The sequence below is a fragment of the Mus caroli genome, unplaced genomic scaffold, assembly GCF_978045245.1.
Source record: "Mus caroli unplaced genomic scaffold, Mus_caroli_1 scaffold_2, whole genome shotgun sequence".
Lineage (NCBI taxonomy): Eukaryota > Metazoa > Chordata > Mammalia > Rodentia > Muridae > Mus > Mus caroli.
In genome coordinates, this window is record NW_028227257.1 from 37,051,622 (window position 1) to 37,077,519 (window position 25,898).

A 25,898-nucleotide genomic window follows, 5' to 3' on the forward strand; every position below is an offset into this window, starting at 1 on the left:
GCTTGTATATTCTTTTTAAAAATACATTTTTGAAAAATTTTTGCTGTTGAGTATTCTACAACTAAAATGAAGGCAGTGAATACTGGTATGAGTCGTGGCCAGGTGAAACAAGAGGGATTCAGTTTGCTTTAGTATAAACTAGTAAGGATTGTCCAAGGGAGGGGTTCAGTTTGAAGGGTACAGGATCCTTTTGTCTGGCTGTGTTACCGAGTGACCAAACAGTCTTAGCAGAATGGATGGAATCATTTAGCAGAATTGCTGAGTAATTTAAAAATATTAAAGTATCTGTCATAGGTTTTTTTTTCCTTAGTAATTTGCAGTTTCCTGCCCACCTGTCTGAGAGCTGGCATCTTTACCTCTTTCCTTGACTGGATATTTTGAACTTTTCTCATTCCTTTCTGGCTCACCCCTCCAGTATTGATCTATAACTCAGCATACTTGCTGCAGCTGGCTCATTTGTAACATCACATGATCTAGTTTCCAGACCTTTCAGATAAATTACTTATTTATATGAAGGGGCTGTAATTGACTTTTCAGTTGAGAAGCCCAATTCACCAGAGTGGCCAGGGAGAGACATAGTTCATTTTACTCTATTATCAAATCAATGTTCAAATGATATTTTAGGATTATTTATTTTCCTCAATATAAGAAAAATGTCAAGATTTATTTCCCATGTTTCTTAAATGTCAGAGGAAATTGACCTGAGGCTGGAGAACTCTCAGTGCCTGGTCTTTGGCGATGCTGGGTAAGAATTGAGAAACCGAACACTCAGTGCATATTGTGAATTATGCTTTTGTGCCTGGTGCACCTGGTGTGGCTGTGTAGGAAACTTGCTTCTCTGGACTAGCTGGAGAGATCACTTTAGCAGAGATGAGGCCTGAGGGAGTGGGGTGAGCCCATTAGGTTTGTGGTTTTTTTTTTTTTTTTTGGATTTTCAGGACAGGGTTTCTCTGTATAGCTCTGGCTGTCCTGGAACTCACTCTGTAGACCAGGCTGGCCTCGAATTCAGAAATCCGCCTGCCTCTGCCTCCCAAGTGCTGGGATTAAAGGCGTGCACCGCCAAGCCTGGTGCCCATTAGGTTTAAGAGGGTTGTTTTTGAAAGTTGAGTAGGAAGAGCTGGTTAGACTAGACCCTCGACAAGCCTTCTGTGACAAGTAGGAAGGTATCAGTTCTGTGGAAAGAGAAGACTCAGGAAGAGTGTGGGGTAGGGAGATCAGGATGGGCGTGTTTAAGTAGGCCATGGTGAGAGCTGCCCATGTAGTAATTCAGTCAGCTATCCTAGCAGATAGAACAACTGTTTCTGGTGACATCTGAACTACAGGCTCCGGAGGAGAGTGTGAACTCAGGCTTTACACTTAAGGAGCTGACTGTCAGGTAGATCAATGGAATAGAAATGAACCCACACACCTATGGTCACTTGATCTTTGACAAGGGAGCTAAAATCATCCAGTGGAAAAAAAAGACAGCATTTTCTACAACATCCTTAATCATCAGGGAAATGCAAATCAAAACAACCCTGAGATTCCACCTCACATCAGTCAGAATGGCTAAGATCAAAAATTCAGGTGACAGCAGATGCTGGCGAGGATTTGGAGAAAGAGGAATACTCCTCCATTGCTGGTGGGATTGCAAGCTTGTACAACCACTCTGGAAATTAGTCTATCGGTTCCTCAGAAAATTGAACATGGTACTACCGGAAGATCCATCAGTTCTTCTCCTGGGCATATACCCAGAAGATGTTCCAACTTGTAATAAGGACACATGCTCCACTATGTTCATAGCAGCCTTATTTATAATAGCCAGAAGCTGGAAAGAACCCAGATGTCCCTCAACAGAGGAATGGATACAGAAAATGTGGAACATTTACACAACAGAGTACTACTCAGCTATTAAAAACAGTGAATTTATGAAATTCTTGGGCAATCACAAAAGAAGTCACTTGATACGCACTCACTGGTAAGTGGATATTAGCCCAGAAACTTAGAATACCCAAAATACAATTTGCAAAACACAAGAAAAATCAAGAAGAAGGAAGACCAACGTGTGGATACTTCATTCCTCCCTAGATTAGGGAACAAAATACCCATGGAGGGAGTTATAGAGACAATGTTTGGAGCTAAGATGAAAGGATGGACCATCCAGAGACTGCCCCACCCAGGGATACATCACATAATCAGCCACTGAACACAGACACTATTGCACATGCCAACAAGATTTTGCTGAAAGGGCCCTGATATAGCTGTCTCGTGTGAGGCTATGTCAGTGCCTGGCAAGTACAAAAGGGAACGTTCACAGTCAGCTATTGGATGGAACACAGGGCCCCCAATGGAGGAGCTAGAGAAAGTACCCAAGGAGCTGAAGGGGTCTGCAACCCTATAGGTGGAACAACAATATGAACTAACCAGTACCCCCAGAGCTCATGTGTCTAGCTGCATATGTATCAGAAGATGGTCTAGTCCGCCATCATTGGGAGGAGAGGCCCCTAGGTCTTGCAAACTTTATATGCCCCAGTACAGGGGTACACCAGGGCCAAGAAGCTGGAGTGGGTAGGTAGGGGAGCAGGGTGGGGGGCGGGGGGAGAGGGTATAGGGGACTTTCGGGATAGCATTTGAATTGTAAATGAAGAAAATATCTAAAAAAAAAAAAAAGGAGCTGACTGTCTACTGGACAAGATAGTCAGAGGATAACCAAGGCAAGGACAGAGCAGAGGGCTCCAGGAAGCTGTATGGAGAGTGTGTGCATCCATAGTTGGTCTTTAATTTGTAATCCCTGAGAAACCCCAGGGGTGTTTAAAGCCAAGTACCTCCTAGTGAGATGGCCTTTAAAAGACTTTCTGGCAGCAGAGAATGGAGTGTACATGGGAAAAGACTATATTCGAGGCAGAGAGCAGCAGGGATGACCTGGCTTCAAATGGTGGCTATGGAGTAGGGAGATGAGGCCAAGTTTGGTGGTGGTGGAGTGGACAGGACTTGGTAAGTGAGTGTTGGGTAAGATAGGTTTTCCCGTGGATCATGGGGAATCATGACTTAAGGCTCCGAGGGGGAAGAAAGGACCATGAGCAAAGCCATAGTCTGCAGTAGGTGATGGGCATGGGGCAGGGATGCCCAGCCAGGTGTGGAGGAGCACGAACGCAGGAGACCCCCTCTTGCTGCTTTTCTTCTTCCAAGTATCTGTAAGTGTGACAGCCCCCACCATGTACATTGAATACAGACAGCTTGGGGGGCGGGGAGGTTGGTCAGCATGGGTGGCTCCAGCCCAGCATAGAGAGGCCACTGGACCTTCTTTATTATTATTATTTTTTTCTTGAGACAGGGTTTCTCTGTGTAGCCCTGACTGTCCTGGAACTCACTCTGTAGACCAGGTTGGCCTTGAACTCAGAAATTCGCCTGCCTCTGCCTCCCAAGTGCTGGGATTAAAGGTGTGCACCACCATGCCCGGTGTCACTGGACCTTCTACCAGTATTTTTAGTCACTAGCATGAGAATTTTCTCTCTGACTAAAGATGTACCTAGCTAACATCCTTATTGTAAATACTGTATGATTATTTTTGGTGTGAAGATGTTTCTTCTTTTTTTTTTCCCTTACAGTTTCACTCTTGATACTTATAAACAAATTTCCTCCCTAGAACAGATAGCCCTGTCCTAATCTCAGTGGCCTACAATTTTGTTTTAATATGAGCAAAAGCTTCTGACTGCAGCCCCACAGTGACAGTGGGAGACAGCGTAGGTACAGAAAATTCTGGAAGTGCTAGAAGCTGATGGCAGGGGTGCGGGAGTGAGGGAACCTGGCTGTCTTGATACTCAGATGCCTTCTTAGGTAAGATCTTGCCATTTCAGTGGTCTTGGTTAGAAGTGTCTGCACCACCTAAAGCACAGCAGGTTAGCCTGCCCATTTCCTTATATTCTACTGTGCAATTTTAGAAATAAAACTTTAAAGTCAAAGAACAAAGTAAAATTCACAGTGCAAAAAGCAGATGGTGTTTATTTTAGGAGTTTATTTCCTAAGAGTAAATGTAAGAGCAGCATAGCAAGATGTCATCTAGACTGATGCCAGCTCTGCCTGTCCCAGGCGTCACTTAGGTTGTGGTGAGTCAACAGCATTCCATTCTGTAAGTCTGACATAGCACTCTGCACTCCTCATTTCAGATGCATTCCCTGAGATGTGTCCGCCAGTGCTGCTGCTCCTGCCGACATTTTGAACACTTGGGCAGCAGAGGTTGGGGCAGAGGTGGTGGTCTTGTCTTTTGGGGAGATATGTTCTTTAAGATAAGCTGTGGACTACAAGAAGGGCAAAGCTGGCTATGTTCCCTAGGCCCCTCACACCACCACTCCCCAGCTAGGATAAGTTCTCTTAGAAAGATGTTTGTTTTACATCACTGTTTCTCAGTGGCACCTATTAGTGCTCCTGTAGAGTACAGGGTTATTACAACTGAGAAGTACTGTTGAGGTATATACTTAATGTGCTAGCACTGGTCACGAAGAGGACCTTTAAGTTTAGCTGCTTAGGAGGTGCTTCTGAAATGGGGGTCCAGGAACACTGGACTTGAGGCAGGTGTGATAGGCAGGGTGTGAAATATGAAATACACTTTCTTTCAAAGGCAAGGATTAACAAGTAGTGTGAGGACAGCATTCCATATAAATATTCCCAGAAAGCATATCATTTTGTTCACATGAGGTATGTATTGATAGTAGTTGTTTTAAAACTCAAAATTCAGGCATAGGAGGTTATTAAGTGAGAAAGAGCCACTGTGGAATTAAGGCATCAAGATGGTCTAGTTGCCAGAGCAGATACATGAAGTGTGAGCAGCCCTTGCTAGACTGGTGTACTCTTCATGGTCAAATGCTTAGAAAGTGGGATTTCAGGAGCCTGAGACCTGATGGGATACAATGGTTGTCTTCTTCAGACTGGCTGGGAGTTCACTACAGGCCTGATGGTGTTTACTGCAACATGATATTGGGGGTTTATTGATCTGAGATGGTCAGGAGGTTACCCTCAGCTAGCTCCCTTCCATCAGGTTAAGTAAATAACAGATACTTTTACTTGTAATTATTTCAGCATGTGCTATTTTCAAGGGTAAGATATTTTAAAGTCACTATGGTACTTTTATCATACCTCAAACATCAGTTATAATAACTTACTAGCAAATGTCTAGTTACTATCAGTCATCTTTCTACATATGTTGAAATCGTGTATATGTGTGTTTGCATGTGTGTGTGCATGTATGCACATGTATTTGTGCATGTGTGCATGTATGTGTGGAGGCCAGAAATTGGCATCAGGCATCTTCCTTTACTTTATATATTTTGAGATGAATCCTCACTGAGCCTGGAACTTGGGTACACTGGCTGTCAGTGAGCCCCAGGGGCCCTCCCCGTTTCCCTTCTCAGTCTAGGGCTACAGGAGTGCTGTGCTCTGCCTTTTACTCGAGTGCCCGTGCAGCAAGCACTTTGACTGAGCTATCTCCTAGATCCAATGTATTATAACTTTTAGAAATACTTTTTCTGTGGGAGTGATACTCATGTGGTTGACATATCTTTAATATATGTTTTTAATATATGGATTTTCTTCTCTCTGCTTTTTCAATCTGTTATTGTTACAAGAAAGGAGTATCAATTATTACTTCCTCAGGTGGCTTTAACAGATTTCCTTGCCTGATAGATGATTTTTCGTGATCCTTGTTCTTATTGCATTTCCTGGTGGTTCAGTGCTGGTCAGAGGAGGTCCTTTGGGTGATGGGTAGACACGACTCCCAAACAGTGGTGGTGTTACTTTATGCAGGACTCATCAGCCTGGACTCATAGAGGTTGGGTGAATGCAATGATATTCACAGAGTAGTCATTTAACTCACCAGGAACAAAAGCCCAATGCTGTTTTAATGGTGTTATTTCTTGTACAAGGTATAATTGTGATAGCTCAGGGGAACCTTCCATTGAGGTGCCCTGAAGTAGCTGTTATGGAGGAGATACATGGGATGTGTGCCTGACTCTCTCCCTTCATTTACTAACTGACTACTAATAAAGTTCAATACAAGATTGTGTCTTTCATACTCTGAAGGGGACCTCTTAGTTTTCACTTTTTATAGAGTTTATATGATTGATTCAAATATTTTTTTCCGTTTTGTTGCAGTTATTTTTGTTCAAATATTTCAACATTGGCTAGTGCTAATCTTTTAGGTTGGTGCTTTAAAGCCTTTTGACATGACCTATGGTTTGTGGGTCTCTTTGAGAGCTTCTCAAAACATGGCAGGTAGCTTTCCCCATCACAGGGCTTTAAGAGAAAGGATTAGGCATAAGGGAAGAGCCAGAAAAATAGAAAATTACAGTTGTTTGCAATCAGCCCCAGGAGTGTTTCTTGGTCTGTCTGTGTTCTAGTCATTGGAAGTGACTCACCAGGTTGAGTTTACAGCAAGGGGAGGGGAGCTAGGGGTTTCGAGCATTGGTAAGCATGCCCATTGTTCGGGAACTTTCCTCCCCAGAGTCTTAGTGATCTGTAGTGGCTACTTTCTTGAGTGAGAAGGTTTAGGTATTTAGATTGCATAATTTAAGAAGCCCCGAGTTCTTTTAGTGGCAAATGGTATTTAGAGACTATTCTTTGAGCATGTAATTCTAGATCTCTTTAGTAGGCAGAACTATGGACTTCTTTATCCTTATCCAAAATGTCTGGGAACTAGATAGAATACAGAATTCAGATCATTCCAGATGTTGGAATATTAGCATACATGGGGTGAAATAGCTTGTGGCCTGTACATGACTAGTCATGAGAGACACTTAAAGGAAGTTTTGTATAATATTTTTATGTGGCTGCATTTTTAGTATGATTTGTCACATGAGGTCACATATAAAATCACCATTTATGGTTTCATGTCAGGCTTCCTGAAGCTTTCTAATTTGGAGCATTTTTGGATTTTAGATTTTCAGATTAGGAATATATTGCCTGTGTGTTTTTTTTTTTCTCCCCTTTCTCCTTCTGTTCTCCTTCCATCCCTCTCTTCCCCCTCCCTCTCTTCCTCTGTCCTTCCTTCCTTCCTTCCTTCCTTCCTTCCTTCCTTCCTTCCTTCCTTCCTTCCTTCCTTCCTTTTAGATAAAGTTCACGCTATTATTTCTCCTTCAGAATCCATACCTCATCCATCTTCTCTTTGTTTCTTTGTAATTTACTAGGTCTACTGGCAGTAGTTCTCAGAGATAGTAGCATAAGTATTCAAGAGTTATTTCACAGTAAAAAAAATCTCAGAATGACCACCACAGATAACTAATTCTGCCACATTGTAGAAATGTTCTTCCACTGTGTGGTACAAAGTTTGATCCATTGTTTTCAGCTTATGTTTGAATTTTAGGGTGTTTAATCTAATTTAATTTTGCATACATTATCTTCTAGAAATGATTTATAGATGAAGTAATATTCAGGAAACTATTGTTCCCATCATTGCCCCTTCCCTTCCAATTTCTTCCTTTCTCTATATCTAGCCTTTTGGAAAAGACTAAGGTTGCCTTTTTGTTCTCTACACAGAAGCAGTGTCATCCTACATACATTCTCTTTGGACTGGAAGGCTCTGTAGGCTAAATGTATCTAGAGGATTTTGGTTTATTCTTAATTTATAATAGATTTAGGAACAAAATCCTCAGGATACATTTAGCCTACAGAGTGTTTCAGTTTATCAACACAGGTACAATATGCACTGTACACCATAGGGTCTGTGTTACTTTCCTTGTGATCTCATGGCCAGTCTGAATCTGCTGCTGCTGTGTGGCATCACTAGAGAGGACTAGATTTTATGTCACTAGTCTAGGAAGTGATAATAGTTCAGAAGGCAAGTTCGGATTAGTACTGAATGTATTACTTTCACTCCAGAGTGTGAAATCCTAACATCAGACCGTGAAAGGCGAGGACTGCCTATGTGCTGTTCTCTGCTTTGCACTCTACTTAAATCATGTATCCTGATGACTGTGCCATAATGTCATAGATACTGGCATCAGTGCTTTTTGATTGGCATAGCATTCTTTTGTATAGATAAACAAGTTTTTTTTTTTTTTCTTCTTTCTTTCTTGTTAAGACACACTCTCTCAAGCTGACCTTGACTTCATGGTCTTCCAGCCTCAGCCTCCCATATGCTGGGATTACAGCTCTTACCACCTAATATATAGACTGTGCTCTTCAGAATTTGCCTGGCTTCCTGTTTACTGCTTTGTAAGAAGCACAATTCCCAATGGCTCTAACAAGCTGGTGAGAGGAGGGGCAAAACTCTGGCCGTCCCTGGGAGCAGCTCACAGTTGTGAGCATCCATCTTGTGACTTGGTTTTCATCCAGGCTGGGAGGGCTGCCTTTTCCATGATGTTCAGCCCTTCATGATGCCTGACGTTTTCGCTGCTGACTTGTCCTAAAGTTAGAAGATTTTTCTAGATTTTGTCAGCATATATTTTCATTAGTCATACTTTCTGATGGCGGCAAGTGTGTCATGTGTCTTCATGTGTCTTCATAGTCTTAGCAAGGATTTGGGAGCAGCACTATCTGGAATTAACTTTCTAGTTGTCATTCACAAACGAACACTCTCATGTGAAAGTCAAATGAAATAGGTTTATTTCAAAATAATCTTTTGTCTTCTAACACAAATGCTATCCTCTAAAAGAATACTGTTTTATTTATGTCACAGGGAAAAGGACCTGGAGGCCAAGTTCATCATTCAAATGGAGAAAAGCAAAACGACAATCACAAACTTAAAGGTAAGTGACGAGGGAGCCCTGTTGTGGTTCTGAGACCCCACACTTAGCCTCTGTCACTGGGGTGCAGGTGGATGAAGCACCTGATCTTTCTGCATGGCTGAGTTAACTGCGCCATCTCAGTGCAGTGAACAGTGTCTGTGTGCTCTGCTGAGGCTGAGTCCTGAGCCCAGTGCCTTTTCCACCCGCTTTTATCTGACCGGAAAGTCAGACTCAAGCTGTTGAAGATAGGGACCTGACATTTCTATCCCGTTTCTCCCGAGCCTGAGAGTTGCCTGTACTCTGTGAAGTACCGAACAAGTTTTGACCCTAGATTTATTTGTTTTGAGACAAGATCTCAGGTAGCCTAGGCTGGCTTCAAACATGGATGAGTATGAACTTGAACTTCTCACCCTCTTGCTAGGATTACACACATGTACTGTCGTGCCTGGTTTCTGCTCTGCCAGGAATCAAACCCATGGCCTCATGCATGCTAGGCAGACACTCCTTTTTTTTTTTTTTGGTAGTTATTTAATTTATTTTTTTAATGTTACCATTGCCATTTTTAAAAGATATTTTCTTTATTTACATTTCAAATGTTATCCCCTTTCAACTAACCTACACCTCCAGTTCTTTGTTGTGATTTTTAAATGAGAATCCATCACGTATTCTGAACCTTGATTATCTGAGAACTGTTGTTTTTATTAATCGAGAGGATGAAAGCTTAAAAAGGGAACAATAAAAACTGCATTACTTTATGGAAAAAAAATAGATGAAAAAACTTTACAATTTTTCAAAATGGTACATTCATTCTTCCTTTTGCCTTTAAAATATACTATGTATTCTGTTTGCACACTGGGTAACAACCTTGAATGCTTTTCACTTAAGGAAGAAGCAAGGGTATAAAAGTAATGCTAAAGACATCTTGTTCTTTCAGGACTTAGCCCCCTTAAGTTTGGAGATGTGAGTCTCTGAGGCCTTCTGCTCCATGATCAAGTGTCCAAGGAATAGATTTCTATTATTTGATGGTCCTGGGCAGTAGATACTCTGCAGTCACTTTCTGAGTAGTGCAACTTGATCCCCAGAGATGGGAATGAGGGTAGTACTATCTTCCTGGAGGGCGCGGTGCTCTGGACTGCCTGAAGCCATTTGCCTGAGGCGTTCTCTACTACAATGCTTTTTTCCTGTACTCTACACAGTCTTTGTACAACATGGCTCAGTCTGGCCTATCTTAAGTCCTCTTTTGGTTTCTTACATCTTCCCAGGCTTCTTAAGTTCTGTCTACCTTTTCTTGTTTGTAGCAAGCTTTCCTTTTACATCATGCATCTGTGTATTCACAGGGCTTTGGTTCAGTCATCTCTTGAATGTATGATGGAGTCTATACCTGTGATTACTCTCTTGCCTTTTGTTATTCACGAGTGAGGGAGCACTGGAGCATGGTCTGTCTACCAGGGCCCACTCCATTAAAGAAAACAGACTTTCCATGCTGGTGAGCCATCACCTGTTGGTAGCTCCTCGTGAGCCCCTCCTCCTGGCTGGACTGTTGACTGGCTGGAATTTTGTGCAGGTCTTGTGCAGGCAGCTGCTGCTTCTGTGAGTTCATGAGTGCAGTGGGTCTGTTCCTGCCCTGTCTAGATGACATTGTTTTACTCTAGTCCTTCCCAACTTCTGCTTCTGAAAATCTTTCTGCACTGCTTTTGTAATGGTCACTGAATCTTCTGGGGAGGGCATGTGATGTAGGCATCCCATTTGTGGCCCAGCGCTCTGTAGATAGATACCTTTTGTCTGGACTTTGACTAGTTCTGTGTTAACCACTGTTCACTGAACAAAGAAACTTCTCTGATGAGGTTTGAGATCTAAACTAATCTGTGAATATAAAGATATAAATTTAGATGGTAGTTTGATTGATGCTTTGGATATTTAGCAAAAGTAATAGTTTACCCCTAGGGCCTGTGAGTTTACCAACTATGGGTTCATGTCCAGATTTACCATAGCAGACATGCATTTCCTTCTGTGGAGCAGACCTCAAATCTTACCATATGGTAACCACCATATGGTTGGTTACCTTCATAATATTTGTGCCACTATTGCACCCATGGGAGCTGCTCACATTTTTAATATACTGTTTTTTTCATGGTTAATGCTTTAACAAATTATTAAAGAAGTAAATTATATTGAAAAGTACACTGTACCATGTGTTCAAGATATAAGGTTTTGGAAACATATGGATTGTTTGGAAACATATGTATTGTTTTGGGGTTCAGTATAAGCCTAGAGCATGGAACATAAGATATATGCAGACATCTGTGTTAACTTCACAGTGTGCTATATCTTAGGAGAGTCTTCATTCAGAAAAGAAGGAGAAATTATTTCTAGATGGAAGCTTCATGGAAGAAGAGATATCTGACTTGGAGTTTTCAGGGTGCCACCAAATCACACAGTTCCAGAGGGCACCACTTTTACCAGAATTAGTGTCCAGGACCCCTAAAGTTTTACAGTGTCTAGCTCTGGAGGTACCTGGAGGAAACAGAGTCATGCAAGACAAGCAGACAGAGTCTGACTGAACATTGTGTTCATGTAAGCTAATTATGTTAGTTAAGACCATAGTGTATGGTCATCGTACATACATACATACTACAGATCCTGAACATCTTATGTTGTGTTTATTTTTATTTATTCTTTAGGGAGACTAATGGAAATTAAATGCTGATTAGAGTATACATATTGCAAATGTTAATTATTTTATGTGTTTTAGTCATAAATTTTGTTTCTTATTTTGAGTCACTGGTTAAATGACATTATTCTTTATGTTGTTATTATTATTATCATTATTACCACCTTATTTTCCTATTATTTCTGTGAAAACTATCTTTGCAGATACCAGAAGGAGGAACTGGGGACTCAGGCAGAGAACGGACCAAGACCTTCACCTATGACTTCTCTTTTTATTCTGCTGACATCAAGAGTCCAGATTATGTCTCACAAGAAATGGTACAGTGTGATGTCTTAAAATCTGGGTTGTTAATGTTGTTGTTTTCTTATTAAGAAAACAGGACTTTCCTAAAACACTTAAAAAGGACTTATTACTATTTTTTGCTGAATTTAATTTATATAAAATTAGCATTTGGTAACTTAACTTTTTAATTATCAGATGGAAATATTTATGTAAGCCTGATACTTCAGTCCTCTAAAGCTTATTTTTATTCCCACCATTTTGAGTTTGATGATCATAACTGGAATGGTTTCAAAGCTTGGACATGAGTCTCATTTTGAAGGATTCAAGATGTAGTATTTGGTGTCAGGAGTGTGACATTCGTATATTTAAGTTTTGGAAATAAACCACTTAGCCTTGATTCCTGTTGTGATACAGAGCATAGGAAATAAATATCAAACCCAGGCCACATTTCATCTGCTTGTGTGGATCACAATAGGCTATAGAAAGGATTCTAGAAGCAGTGCTTCTCCAGAAACTACAACCTAGACTGATGCTAGTATTTGTTTAAGAAACAAATGTAGATGTTGTCCACCCGGATGAGAACAGGACATCCCCAGGTAACCTGCAAGGCCCTGATGATGACATTTCATTAGAACAGGAAGACAAACATATACTCTAGGTAGGTAAAAGTCGGACGTTGGAGCAGAGCTGGTGTGTACTAACACACATGGAAAAACATGGCCTTCATTGCTGGTTCAAGTGCATGGGCACCATCACTGGGCTTCTCCCTGTCTTCTCAATAGCATCTTTAAATATCACAGATACATGGTTCAGGTCTGTAAATGGAGATTTTTTTTTTTTTTTTTTTTTTTTTTTTTTTTTTTTTTTGGTTTTTCAAGATAGGGTTTCTCTGTGTAGCCTAGCTGTCCTGGAACTCACCTTGTAGACCAGGCTGGCCTCGAACTCAGAAATCCACCTGCCTCTGCCTCCCAAGTCCTGGGATTAAAGGTGTGGGCCCCCACACCCGACTAACATGGAGATTCCTGACCAGGGTTGTAAACCTGAAAACTAGAACATGAAAATCCTAATATGTTTCTGTGTCAGGATATTGCCTCGGTGGCACTGCCTAGGGACTTGTTAGAATATAGAATCTCAGGGTCATCACTACTACCACCCACTGCTTGCATGTTGGGATAGGCATACGTCACCACAGCCCACTCAGAATCGGACGCGTATGTGTGTGTGTGTGTGTGTGTGTGTGTGTGTGTGAGAGAGAGAGAGAGAGAGAGAGAGAGAGAGAGAGAGAGAGAGAGAGGTGGGAGCAGGGAGCTGTGTGTGTATAAAGATCTGCAGTGATTTGCATGCATCTTGACTTTAAAAATGTATCTGGGGGCTGGTGAGATGGCTCAGTGGGTAAGAGCACCCGACTGCTCTTCCGAAGGTCCAGAGTTCAAAATCCCAGCAACCACATGGTGGCTCACAACCATCCGTAACGAGATCTGGCGCCCTCTTCTGGAGTGTCTGAAGACAGCTACAGTGTACTTACATATAATAAATAAATCTTTTTAAAAAAAAAAATGTATCTGGTTTAGAGGTGGTCTGTGGAGCAGGAGAGACTGACCTTTTGAAGCAGCGCAGATGATGTTGGAATACTGCAGCGATTGTATCCAGAAGCTGCGGACTCAAGCATCAGTAAGAGGGAAGGAAGAATTAAAACTAGAGAGAGACGAAGTGTCCAGTGTGATAGTGGAGTTGGTAGAGGAAGAGAAACTGATATTTGAGTTTCCCTTGAGTCAGACATGCTTGGTACTCTGTTGTGTTAAATTCTTGGAAAAACCTTGATGAGCTTTAGTAACTTGTTCAGGTTCGAAGGCAGATTGCGTTTCAGTAGTACCAGAGCTGAGTCCATGGTACTAATGTGAGAGGAGGTGGAAAAACCACCACGGGGAAGCTTTTGTGTGGGAAAAAAAGGAATTATTCATTCAAGCTACCAGGTGTGAAGAGAGGGCAGCCTCCTGTCACAGCAGTAAAGGAGAGGAGAGGTGAAAGGGTAAGGATGAGGTTGGGTCCCAGTGGCTGGTCTGTCTACACTGACAGGAGAGGCTGACATAGAAGGCTGTAGATGTGGAGCCCAGACTGATGCTCTGTTACACACATGGGAGGTAAGTGACACGAGGTAGGGACTTTTAAGGGGAAAAACAATTTATTGTAGTGATCTCCAGCATGTCTCCAGCACAGGATGAATGGAAAGCCTTGGATCTTGTTGGATTTTCTTGTTTTTCTTGAATTTGAAGTCCTTTGGGACAGAGGGCTGTGCAGAGGGATGGAGAGTGTTGTGTGACCACAGGACCTGGCTGGGAAACGTTTGCTGACCAAATGACCCAATTTATAGATGGTTATGGGAGCAGGTGATACTTTCTGAGATGCACAATAATCAAGATGATGGAAGAAGAACAAATGTAGCCCTTCTCTCTGGAAGTTAGAAGCCAGTGTCAAGAGTTTCAAGGTAGATCTAGGCTGTGCAAAGCTTTCCGCGCTATACTTTAGGTGGTTTCGCAGCATATCTTGTTGGTATTTCAGGGATCCTTACAGAGAAGAACCTGGGATTGTTCTGAGGAATTTCTAAGCAAAACACACTATTCTTAATAAGCCATGCATCTAAGCCAACATAGATGCAGAGAAACAATTATCATTAAAATATTGAGATATTCCCTCATCCCTTTTGTAGCAGTCACTAGAAGGCTTCAGTACCAAGTGTCTACTCAGCTTTTCAGGTTGGTGGTAATGAGTGAGAGGGGAGCCGAGCACCATGAACCAGCACAGCACTAGCTGGCCTTCTCGCTCCCCTCTTCTGCTTTAACCAGTTGTCTGTAAAAGTATAGAGAAAATATATCATATCCATGACTATAAAGTTTCCTTTAAGTCTGAAAAGCAAACAATTGTTTTAGAATTAGGGAAAATAACCAATGAGCAATTTAAACCCACAGTCTTATAAATTAAAGAGCATTGAATAAGGTCTTAATTTTCTTAATGGTTCTTCAATATTCCAAAGGGAGGCTTTGATCTCATCCTACCTGCTTCTTTAATTCAACCTTGGAGAAACTGGAAACCAATAGCCTCCCAGTTGTCCAGCTAGATGGCAGTGTCTTTGTTTCAGCAGTGCCCTCTTGTGGTTGATTCTTTGCTAGTGAGGCCCCGGAATATCTTGGATCACTCTTTTTTTTTTTTTTTTTTTTTGATTTTTAATATTTTTATTACATATTTTCCTCAATTACATTTCCAATGCTATCCCAAAAGTCCCCCATAGCGCCCCCCACTTCCCTACCCACCCATTCCCATTCTTTTGGCCCTGGCATTCCCCTATATTGGGGCATATAAAGTTTGCAAGTCCAATGGGCCTCTCTTTCCAATGATGGCCGACTAGGCCATCTTTCCATACATATGCAGCTAGAGACAAGAGCTCCGGGGTTCTGGTTAGTACATCATGTTGTTCCAACAATAGGGTTGCAGATCCCTTTAGCTCCTTGGGTACTTTCTCTAGCTTCTCCATTGGGAGCCCTGTGATACATCCAATAGCTGACTGTGAACATCCACTCCTGTGTTTGCTAGGCCCCGGCATCGTCTCACAAGAGACAGTTATATTTGGGTCCTTTCAGCAAAATCTTGCTAGTGTATTGAATGGTGTCAGCGTTTAGAAGCTGATTATGGGACGGATCCCTGGATACAGCACTGAAACTTATAGAGGAGAAAGTGGGGAAAAGCCTTGAAGATATGGGCACAGGGGAAAAATTCCTGAATAGAACAGTAATGGCTTGTGCTGTAAGATCGAGAATTGACAAGTGGGACCTCATGAAACTACAAAGCTTCTGCAAGGCTAAAGACACCATCAATAAGACAAAAAAACCACCAACAGATTGGGAAAGGATCTTCACCTATCCTAAATCAGATAAGGGACTAATATCCAATATATATAAAGAACTCAAGAAGGTGGACTCCAGAAAGTCAAATAACCCCATTAAAAAATGGGGCTCAGAACTGAACAAAGAATTCTCACCTGAGGAATACCGAATGGCAGAGAAACACCTGAAAAAATGTTCAACATCCTTAATCATCAGGGAAATGCAAATCAAAACAACCCTGAGAATCCACCTCACACCAGTCAGAATGGCTAAGATCAAAAATTCAGGTGACAGCAGATGCTGGCGAGGATGTGGAGAAAGAGGAACACTCCTCCATTGTTGGTGGGATTGCAAGCTTGTACAACCACTCTGGAAATCAGTCTGGCGGTTCCTCAGAAAATTGGACATAGTACTACCGGAGGATCCAGCAATACCTCTCCTGGGCATATATCCAGAAGATGTCCCAACCGGTAAAAAGGACACATGCTCCACTATGTTCATAGCAGCCCTATTTATAATAGCCAGAAGCTGGAAAGAACCCAGATGTCCCTCAACAGAGGAATGGATACAGAAATTATGGTACATTTACACAATGGAGTACTACTCAGCTATTAAAAAGAATGAATTTATGAAATTCCTAGCCAAATGGATGGACCTGGAGGGCATCATCTTGAGTGAAGTAACACAGTCACAAAAGAACTCATACAATATGTATTCATTGATAAGTGGATATTAGCCCAAAACTTAGGATACCCAAGATATAAGATACAATTTGATAAACGCATGAAACTCAAGAAGAATGAAGACCAAAGTGTGGACACTGTGCACCTTCTTAGAATTGGGAACAAAACACCCAGGGAAGGAGTTACAGAGACAAAGTTCGTAGCTGTGATGAAAGGATCTTGGATCACTCTTGAAGTCAGCTTTAAAGTGTTTGCACATATGGCAAAGCATATAGAGCTAACTGTGAGGGGCTTGGCCAGGGTTTGGTGCTAATGGACGCATCAGTCTCTTGAATGTGTCCTCCTGCTTGCTACATTAGCAGATACTGAGTCAGTCTATGGTGGGAGTGTGGCAGGGTAGTCTCTGGAGAGGACGGTGCCTGTTTCTGCACCTCGGTATGGCCATGGGTGGATGGCTTGGTTGGTGCTGAGGCGGTTCTAGTTCTAGTGTCACCTCCAGATCTACCTTTTCTAGGTCTGTCCTAGCATTGTGCCTGCTGAGGCTCTTGAGTCTGTCAGAAGGCCACCTAGGTGATCTTTCTACTTGCTAACAAAGTAATTACCCATGAAGCATGGATTTTAACTCTTGGGAGGATGTTAATTGTGGAAACATTTCAGATTGGGTTAACTGTTTACCATGCCTTATTTTACCTTCATCTGGGCTAGGAGAAATGCCCCTTCTTTATTCTCTGAAATTTCTGTGGAAACTTTTTTGTTTCTGCTCCAACCTGAGAGATTTGGAGAAGTAGGATTTTTACTTACAGTTCATATGGAGTGGGGAGAGGAGACCTAAGCGTGTCGTCTGGATCCCTGAGTTCCCTGGAGTTTGGGAATGCATCCTCCCAGCTAGCACCAGGGTTTGTGATTGTAGAGGATGTCGCTAAAGCCCTGTGATGAGAGTACCAGCTCTGCCACTCATTGCAGGGCCTGAGTCCTGACCTTCCCTCTCAGCTTCCTCATCTGAGGGCTCATGAACCCTCTCTCCTTTGAATTAATACATGACCCTGTGACAGTGCCCAGTAAATGTGAGATGCCATGGCTGGGTATTGCATAAGTCATTAGACTTTGACGGTGAGAGTAGAAAATAACAGTGCCTGAAGCTGAAATGGCTAAAAATTAACTGAGAATGAGTGGCTGTAGCCATTTTTGGTAGAAATTCAGTTGAAATTACATTTAGTAATGTTTCATATAGGATCTGAAGGACATGCAAACCAAATAAAAGGAAGGAAGCCCAAGTCTATTTGGTTTTATTTTTGTTACATCATGGATGTCAGCTGAATTGTCATCAGATTCTGTTGTGGTCAGGTTTGTAGTATTCATTTGGGAAGTATTGTAATGTACTGATTCCTAGGTTCATACAGAGACTCATATTTCACTGGACTGACTTGCTGGCCTGGCCACTGGGTCTCTAGGTATTCTCATGGCCAGTAAAGGCTAGGATTTGCTGCCCTGGGTAGTTTGGGAGAAATGGTTTTCTGGGTCTCCTGACCTTGGCTCAGAGAGCATCATCACCGTAGGAGTTCCCACCTCGGACTGTGGTCATCCCATCCATTCAGTTTTTTGACTATGAACCTGATGGCATTCTTTCTGTGGCATCTCTTGCTGCTAATTCTTTTACTTTCTGTAGCAGAGAGATGTTTGAGTTGGCCTTATGTTGGGCTTAGAGGACTTGAGACATCAACCAAACTTTGGGTCATTCGTTCCCAGCTTGGTATAACAGGGCCACTTGCCATTTTAATCTGTCTCATTTACATTAGTTGTCCTCCTGGAGCATTTGTGCTTCATCCTTTACCCTGCCTCCCAAATGGTGGCTATGTGGTGCACTGGACAGAACGTAGGTTGTGGTTGTGACCATCTCCACCCATCTTGTCTCCCCACCATGTCTGCAAGTATCTGGATAAGTAGCCCAACAGGTAAATGAATACATTGGGAGCCTGTTGTGAGGCAGCCCTACCATTCTAGTCTCAGCACTCCACCCTGGCATTCTGCTACCCCAGGTCTTCTAGAGATTCATCTTGAGGTATATTGGCCCAGAGAAATGAAGGCTTTTACTTGGCAGGATTCAGGCAATAATTTCTGGCTACTGTGACCTTTAGGTTTTGAATATTAATTTTTGGAGGCTTTGATAGATGAATAGCTTCACACATTGTGCAGTTCTGAATTTTAACATCACATGTTAAAATCTTTGCTCCCAAACACAATTGCCACTTGGCCTTGTTTACATTTATATTTCAGAAGTTGTTTGCTAACTTAAGCAGGAAAGAGAACGGTGTTGCTTTTTGCTTGCTTGGAAAGTTTACTTTTGATTAAAAAACTGGCGTGCATACATATTCTGTTGTTATAGCTCGGCAGTGATTTATTTTTATGCTGTAATCCTAAAGATGAAAGTAACATTCAAGCACATTGTCAATACGACAGGGGCTTTTATTAAAATCCATGGTACTTGTATCCTTTGTGTTTATCTTTTTTTTTTTTTTTCCTTTTAGGTTTTCAAAACTCTGGGTACAGATGTTGTGAAATCTGCATTTGAAGGTTACAATGCTTGTGTCTTTGCATATGGGCAAACTGGATCCGGAAAGTCCTACACTATGATGGGAAATTCTGTGAGTTATTTAGTTGTTTATATGTTGTGAGGGAAGGAAGTGTCTTACTATCTTTTTCTGGAGTGATAGAATTATCTTTTATCTACTTGATCTGCACCAACTTTTCCTGTTCTGATCTTCCTTTAATAACAAGATAAAACTCAGTAATAAGTTGAACTAAATTTCCTTGGAGAGATTTGAAATTAGAGATAGTTTTATGTTATAAGCACAAACAATTGGTGGGAATCCCAGTTCATTTCTGCTTTTAAAGGCCTTATAATCTTACCAAGAAAGTAATTTATTCTTCTTTTCTGCCAGTATAACAATTTGAATAAAATTACCAAAGTCTATTCTTTTCAAAATTATTCAGAACATTTTTCCTAAGAATAGCGTAAAAAAAGAAAACCTAACTTTTTGAAGGAAAGGTGTTAGGTAAGTCCAGCAAACATGAAAAAGTTGGCATTATAGAGCAAGCCCTTACAGTTTGTGTGCTTAGAGACACAACACCCATAGTTTAGTGATTAATCAGTACAGATTAATAAGCGCTTATGTTGTATTTGCACCAGAGTATAGAAAAGTAAGATGTCGGTATAGGACATGGTGGTATGTAATCCCAGCTTCTTGGGAGGCTGATGCATGATGCTGGCAAGCTTCACACCAGCCTGATGATCAACTCAGGGAGACTGTCTCAAAAAGCACTGCGAATGTAGCTTAGGAGGTAGGTAGTGGAACACCTGCACAGCATACTCACGGCTCTGATTTGCTCCCTAACAACACAGAAAACAAAGAAAAGAAGCAAACCTAACAACAAACAAAACTGCATAGGGCTAGTTAAGACTTAGACAATGGTGTGTGTGTGTCTCTGTGTGTGTGTGTGTGTATCTTTTTTCTTTTTTTCATGTGGCAGCAAGAACTCAGTTCAGTACTGCCAAACCTGTGGCTTGTTCTTGATGTAGACACTGTGAAAGGCTTTAGGGCTCCCTGACAGCAGGCACAGTAGTGTCTATAGTGCTCAAGGTTTGGTGGCCTATGGAAGCATGGTACTGGGGGGAGGGGGGGGACACAAATCTCAGGGCATCATATCAGAGCCTGGAACCTGGCTTCTCCAACCCAGATTTTGTGCTTACATGGGAAGTGTGGCACTGAAATGTGTGTCACAGTGCTGGAAACTAGGGAGAGGGAGGGAGAGAGGTAGCCCACCTGGCATGTCCCTTTTAATGTTATTAGTTTTTCTCTTTTTGTTTTACTACTGAACTTTAAAAAAAAAATATCCAAAAATGAAATTTGCATATCAGTCCTCGACTTTATATAAAACATTTACAAAGCACGTCTAAGAGCAGCTACTTTTCCTCCCCCTACTAGATAAGTACAGCTTCAGTAACTTATTTTAAGAAAGAACAAAAACTGTGGTAGAAGGCTCAGTTTTCCTTGGTCACAGTTGGTACCAATTGAATGGATGATACAAAGAAGAAGAAGAAGAAAAAAGTTAAAATGGCAGTGATGATTCTTACAGTCTTTTAGAGGGGAGTTCAGTCTTCAGTGAGAGCCTTTTGCCTGACGCAGAGTGTCTTAATTTGGGTTACCATTACTATGACGAAGTACCATGACCAGAAGAAAGATGGGGAGGAAAGGGTTTGCTTTTATTTGGTTTACACTTCCACATCCATAGTCCATCACTGAAGGAAGTCAGGACAAGAACTCACACAGGGCAGGAACCTGAAGGCAGGAGCTGATGCAGAGGCCATGGAGGGGGCTGCTTACGGCTTGCTTCCCCTGGTTTTCTCAGCCTGCTTTCTTATAGAATCTAGGACTACCAGCTCAGGGATGGCACCACTCGCAATGGGCTGGGCCCTTTCCCATCAATCACTAATTAAGAAAACATTCTTGTCTGCTTAGAGCCCTATCTTATGGAGGCATTTTCTCAATTGAGATTTCCTCCTTTCAGAGGACTTTGGCTAGTATCAAGTTGATGTAAAACTATCCAGTCCACAGAGTACTGCTCACAAGCTTGTTCATGCTTACAGGACTATGATTATGTAGCTACACCACTTAGACAAGGTGGATTTTCTCTTCCTAAGAGGACTTATGCAGAGATTGCTATAGCAGAGGAAGGCTGGCTTCCATAGTTTAATGTACTTCAGCCACCTACGTTTAAGATGGCTATTGGAGGACCTAAAAAGGTTATTATTTTCTCTAGTGTGTCTATTCTGCCTGGTATCTGTTATCCCTGCTTTCTCAGTTAGCCAGATATTTTTAACATTTATTTTATATTATAAACTATCCTCTTTGATAGAGAATACGCCTCCATATCCTTGCAAGCCATTGTTAATTGATTTAACATCTTATAAAAATATACAAGTCCTAGCATTTATAATTTAGAAAGTGTTATCCTTATTTCAGAGACTATGAAGTCCTATAGGGGCACTTGGTGGAAGGTGTGGGCTTGGCACACAGGCTAGGAGAGCCTAAGTCCATGCCAGCAAAATGCAAACTCATGGTCTGCTCAAATCTAGTTTGAGTGATGGCTGTGGCAGTCTTCTTCTCCATTTCAGGGTGATTCTGGCTTAATACCTCGGATCTGTGAAGCTCTCTTCAGTCGGATCAATGAAACCACTAGATGGGATGAAGCCTCTTTCAGGACGGAAGTCAGGTAGGGCCATTATCTGATGTGTAAAGTTCTGAGGGGCCCCAGTATGCTTGACTTGCACAGAGGTCTGGGAAAGAGGGGGGTAAGGGTGGAGGCTGTTGAGGAATGAGCCTGCCCCTTCCTGACCTGAACTCTATGTTAGTTAGCAATAAAAGTGAGAGTACGTTGGTATAATTTGTGTGTGAGGGAGCATAGCTTGATGGGAAGCTTGAGGATTCTATTTTTCTCTCACACTGAGTCAGCCCTAGACGTATGCAGTTGGGCTCACTCTTTTGGCTGAGTATCATCTGTGTTACTCAACTGTGGTAGGATCCTCTGTAAGTGCACCCTTAACATCAGTTGGGTGCACAGAGAACCTTTTCCTTATTGTCTCAGAGTCTGGGTCAGACGCTGGTCCCCAGGGGTCTTGAGCAGAGCTGTGTTGACCTGTACTGCTCAGAGCCACTTGACCTCTTGATGACTGTGACTCCAGGGAAGTTGTTTAAAGCACACCAGAACTCTCTTGTTACATTTTTACAAACGATGAAGTATCCACCATTAAGCCATTGCAAGGGTTGAGTGAAATAGTTCTTATAAAGTGCACAGCAGAGGTGGGTGTGTGTGGCTGCAGTTGCTGTGAGTGTTGTGTTTGTTATTATTAATGACTTAAAAACATTTTTTATAAAATTAATTCTATCTAAAATTTTTAGCTACTTAGAAATTTATAATGAACGTGTGAGAGACCTACTTAGGCGGAAGTCATCTAAGACCTTCAATTTAAGAGTCCGTGAGCATCCCAAAGAAGGACCGTACGTTGAGGGTAAGAAGGATGTTTCTTGTCTTCACATAGTCACTCCCCTCGTCTCCCTTGGGATTGGTAGAAAAACAAAAAAATACAAAAGTTTGGTGATGGTAAGAATTAAAAAGTTGTTTACTTTTGGAATTTTATTACAGTAGAAGTGACAGGAGCTGGCATGCCAACATTTGTTTTGTAAATCTGTATTTCAGTACTTATTTTCTAGGTATTTTGTAAGGCCTACTCATCATTTCTTTGACTTTAAGATCTCTCTGGAAGTTTGTTTTCCCAGCTTCTCCACAAGACGATCAAGTTCTGACCCCCAGGCCTGTGCGTCTCAGTGGCAATGCATTTTACTAACATATGTTCATGGACCCTAAATGGGTGCCAGGTGGAAGGGGACTGACTCTTGTTTCTTATTTGTAAGAAGAGTTCCCAGGGGTGTCTCCCCTTGGGTTTTGAATCTGTGTTGTGATAGGATAATTATGGTGGACTGAGCACCCACCTCTACAGTGTCAGGAAGGGCCTGGCAGACAGTGAATGAATTCACCTTGTATACTAAAATTGGAGAAATAGCTTATCAAGTGTACAAAGGTACAGCAGACTAAGCAATAGCTAGAGCACCACATTAGTGTGCTGTGGAGGCCTTTGCTTATAGTCAGGGTGAGTTTCCTTGTGTGCAGTTTCCTGGCATGTAATGCATGCCCCACGTGAAGGAGTACAATCCCAACTGGCTTAAGTAGTTCTGAGAGGCAGCTTAAGCCTGTGTGCATATAACTTTTAGTTGTGTATCCTAAACTGTGAAATTAATAGCCATGCACACCACAGTCATGCAGTCCAGGGCAGTCTTGCTCAAAGGGTCTTGGCACCATTTCTGGGCTGCAGCTTTGTGGTGTTAAGTTGTAGCCTTCTGGTATGAGCACTGCGATTTCTGGATCATGATTGTGAAAATTTGTTAACTTATGGTCTCTTATTAGTGGCCTTCCTCCACCTCCCCATACTAACCAAGGGACAGTTAGTCATGGAGGATGTTACATGTGATATTGTATTGTGAATTAGCTCTTGCCATGTATTTAAAAATATGCTATAATAGTTAATCTTGTTGTCAACTCCATGGGATTTTGAGTTACTGAGGAAACAAATCTCTGGGCACATCTAGATGACTTTAGTTGAGGTAAGACAACTTCACCCTAAATAATGGTAGCACCATGCCACGGTCTGCAGTCGCAGGCTGAATAAAGCTGTACATATGCTTTTATGGCTTTCTGCTTCCTGATTATAGACTCAGTGCATCTCATGACCAAGTGCTGCCACCATATCTTCCCCATGGTGGTTGACTGTATCCCCTTTAATCATGAGCCAAAATACACCCTTTCCTCCATTAAGTTGTTTTATCAGGCTTTTTTTTTTTTTAATTAATCACAACGAGGGAGGTAATTACTACACTGGGTTGTTATGTGGCTAATTTTAATTTTGCTCTCTCTAAGGGAACTGAGTAACTGCTGGGGAGTAGCCTGTAGGCATTGCTAATGGAAACATGGTTTATTATGGCATTGTCTATGAAGTGTAGGTTTTTGTTTTTTGTGTTTTTTTTGCTACCAAGAATGAACCAGAACATGGGTTTGAAGATTTATCTCTTGTAGTTCCCTTTTTATCTTGAGGTCATCAGAACTCATAGATGGGTCCTATGTTTTCTTAAGTTCCCATTTGCGTCTGTACTCTGTCTCCCTAGAGAAAGGCGTGCAGCTGTATCTCTGTGTGTGTGTGTGTGTGTGTGCGTGTGTGTGTGTGTGTATGTGCTGAGGGGATTGTTATCGAATACCTATTGCTTTCAGTCTAACAGGAGGCTTTATATTTTTTCTTTAAATGTTATAACAGATGTCAGAACACATAAAACTGATATATGAGGAGACAATAATTAAACAGGGTAAAAACATCTGGATATTGACCTCTGTAGTTATGATCCTTATAAATAATACATTATTCAAACATTGGGGAGTATAGGTTATAGATTATATGAGAAAAATAAAGTACCATCACTCAACTTTTAGACTAAATTATTTGAAAATGAGGGCAAGGATTTAATGGGAAATATAAAAGAATGGCATGATCACAAGAACCATGGGTTATTTTTTTTCCAGAATCTTAGAAGGAGGGCTTTTTAAAATTTAACTTAAAAACCTAGAAGTCATAGAAGAAGAAATCTTTCCCCACCTTTTGATAGGAATCAGACCCAGAGTTCCTTTGAGCATGCATGCCAGGCACGCACTCTATAACACTGGGCTTTATCACCACCCCAAACTGGTGATTTTTAAGTGGAAGAAAAAGTGCCCAGCTTCTTTCATCATAGTGAAGTAGGAGAAGGAGCCCTTCTGCATGATGCTTGTCACCCCTGTGGGTGGATAATGAGGGTTCTGGGGAGGGGGATGGAGACAAGCACGCCTTGTCCTCACTCCTGCTGCTATGAACTGCCCTCTCTGCAGCATTTGCCAGTATTCCCAGCATCCTTTGATTTAGCAGTTCTACCTCCAAGTATTTACTTTGGAGTCACATTCCCATACATTTGAAAAGACTATGCACAAAATATCTTAACAGCCCATTGTATTTGTAAATAAAGTAAAATAGACAACCTCTGTAGACTCAAGAGGCTGGTTAAATTGGTTGGGGTTCTGATATACAAGCATTTCTCTGTAGCCTCAAAAATGAATACCAGGCCACCGTAGCGTTGTAGAGGATCCTTATATGTACGTAAGTAGAAAGCAAGATGCAGAACAATGCTTGTGATCTGCTACTCTACAAACCATTTTTTTTTTTTTTTTTTTTTTTGTGCGCGTGGTTGATCAAAGGGCCTCCTGTGTGTTTAGCCTAGTATGTTCTCATGTGCATGGAAGGGGAGGGAAGGCAACTTGATAGTGTGTGTAACTGCCTTTGTATGTATGGGTTGTTTTTTGAAGGGTATAGAGAACCAGTAACATTGGTTACTTCACAAAAAGGGAATGAGAGAGTTAGAGGTAGAGCAAAAAGCAGAGGAGCTCTGTCCACTTTGACCTTTAACCCTGTGAGCTACTCTCCCTTCAAGAAAAAACAGCCAGTAAAAATGTTTTAGAGTTTAAGATGTTTTTAGGTTTTGCATGAGGGTTGGGCTTACACAAGGCTATTCCTGAAGGTGGAACTTTTATATTGTTTTTCCTTGTAGCATGACTGTTTCCAAGAGATTGCTGTTGATAGCTGCAACAGTCTCTCTGTGTAATGGTGTGCAATGGGCACTCACATTAGGTTGCTGAAGCCTATTGAAGCCAACCAGCTTGTTCAGCTCCCTGTCTGCATTACAGACCACCACTCTCCAAGATCTCCAACCACAAGACACACGATCTCCAACCAAATTGGCAGATGTGTAGTCATGCATGGTTCTTAGAGGGAAGCCTCTCATTTACTTCACTACATAACAGAAAGATTTCTCTTCTCTTCTCTTCTCTTCTCTTCTCTTCTCTTCTCTTCTCTTCTCTTCTCTTCTCTTCTCTTCTCTTCTCTTCTCTCCCCTCTCTCCCCTCTCTCCCCTCTCTCCCCTCTCTCCCCTCTCTCCCCTCTCTCCCCTCTCTCCCCTCTCTCCCCTCTCTCCCCTCTCTCCCCTCTCTCCCCTCTCGT

The 25,898-nt window shown here is 41.8% G+C and overlaps 1 protein-coding gene across 5 annotated transcripts in view; it reads left to right on the forward strand.

Moving 5' to 3' along the window:
- Kif16b (kinesin family member 16B) overlaps positions 1 to 25,898 on the forward strand; it is a 277,807-nt gene that overhangs the window by 26,381 nt on the left and 225,528 nt on the right. For all 5 annotated transcript variants that reach the window (XM_085833718.1, XM_029474203.2, XM_021150816.3 and 2 more), the window contains exons 2-6: positions 8,648 to 8,717; positions 11,571 to 11,684; positions 18,736 to 18,852; positions 21,384 to 21,481; positions 22,168 to 22,277. In XM_085833718.1, coding sequence (XP_085689844.1) covers positions 8,648 to 8,717; positions 11,571 to 11,684; positions 18,736 to 18,852; positions 21,384 to 21,481; positions 22,168 to 22,277 — 509 coding nt within the window. The remainder of the gene's footprint in view (positions 1 to 8,647; positions 8,718 to 11,570; positions 11,685 to 18,735; positions 18,853 to 21,383; positions 21,482 to 22,167; positions 22,278 to 25,898) is intronic.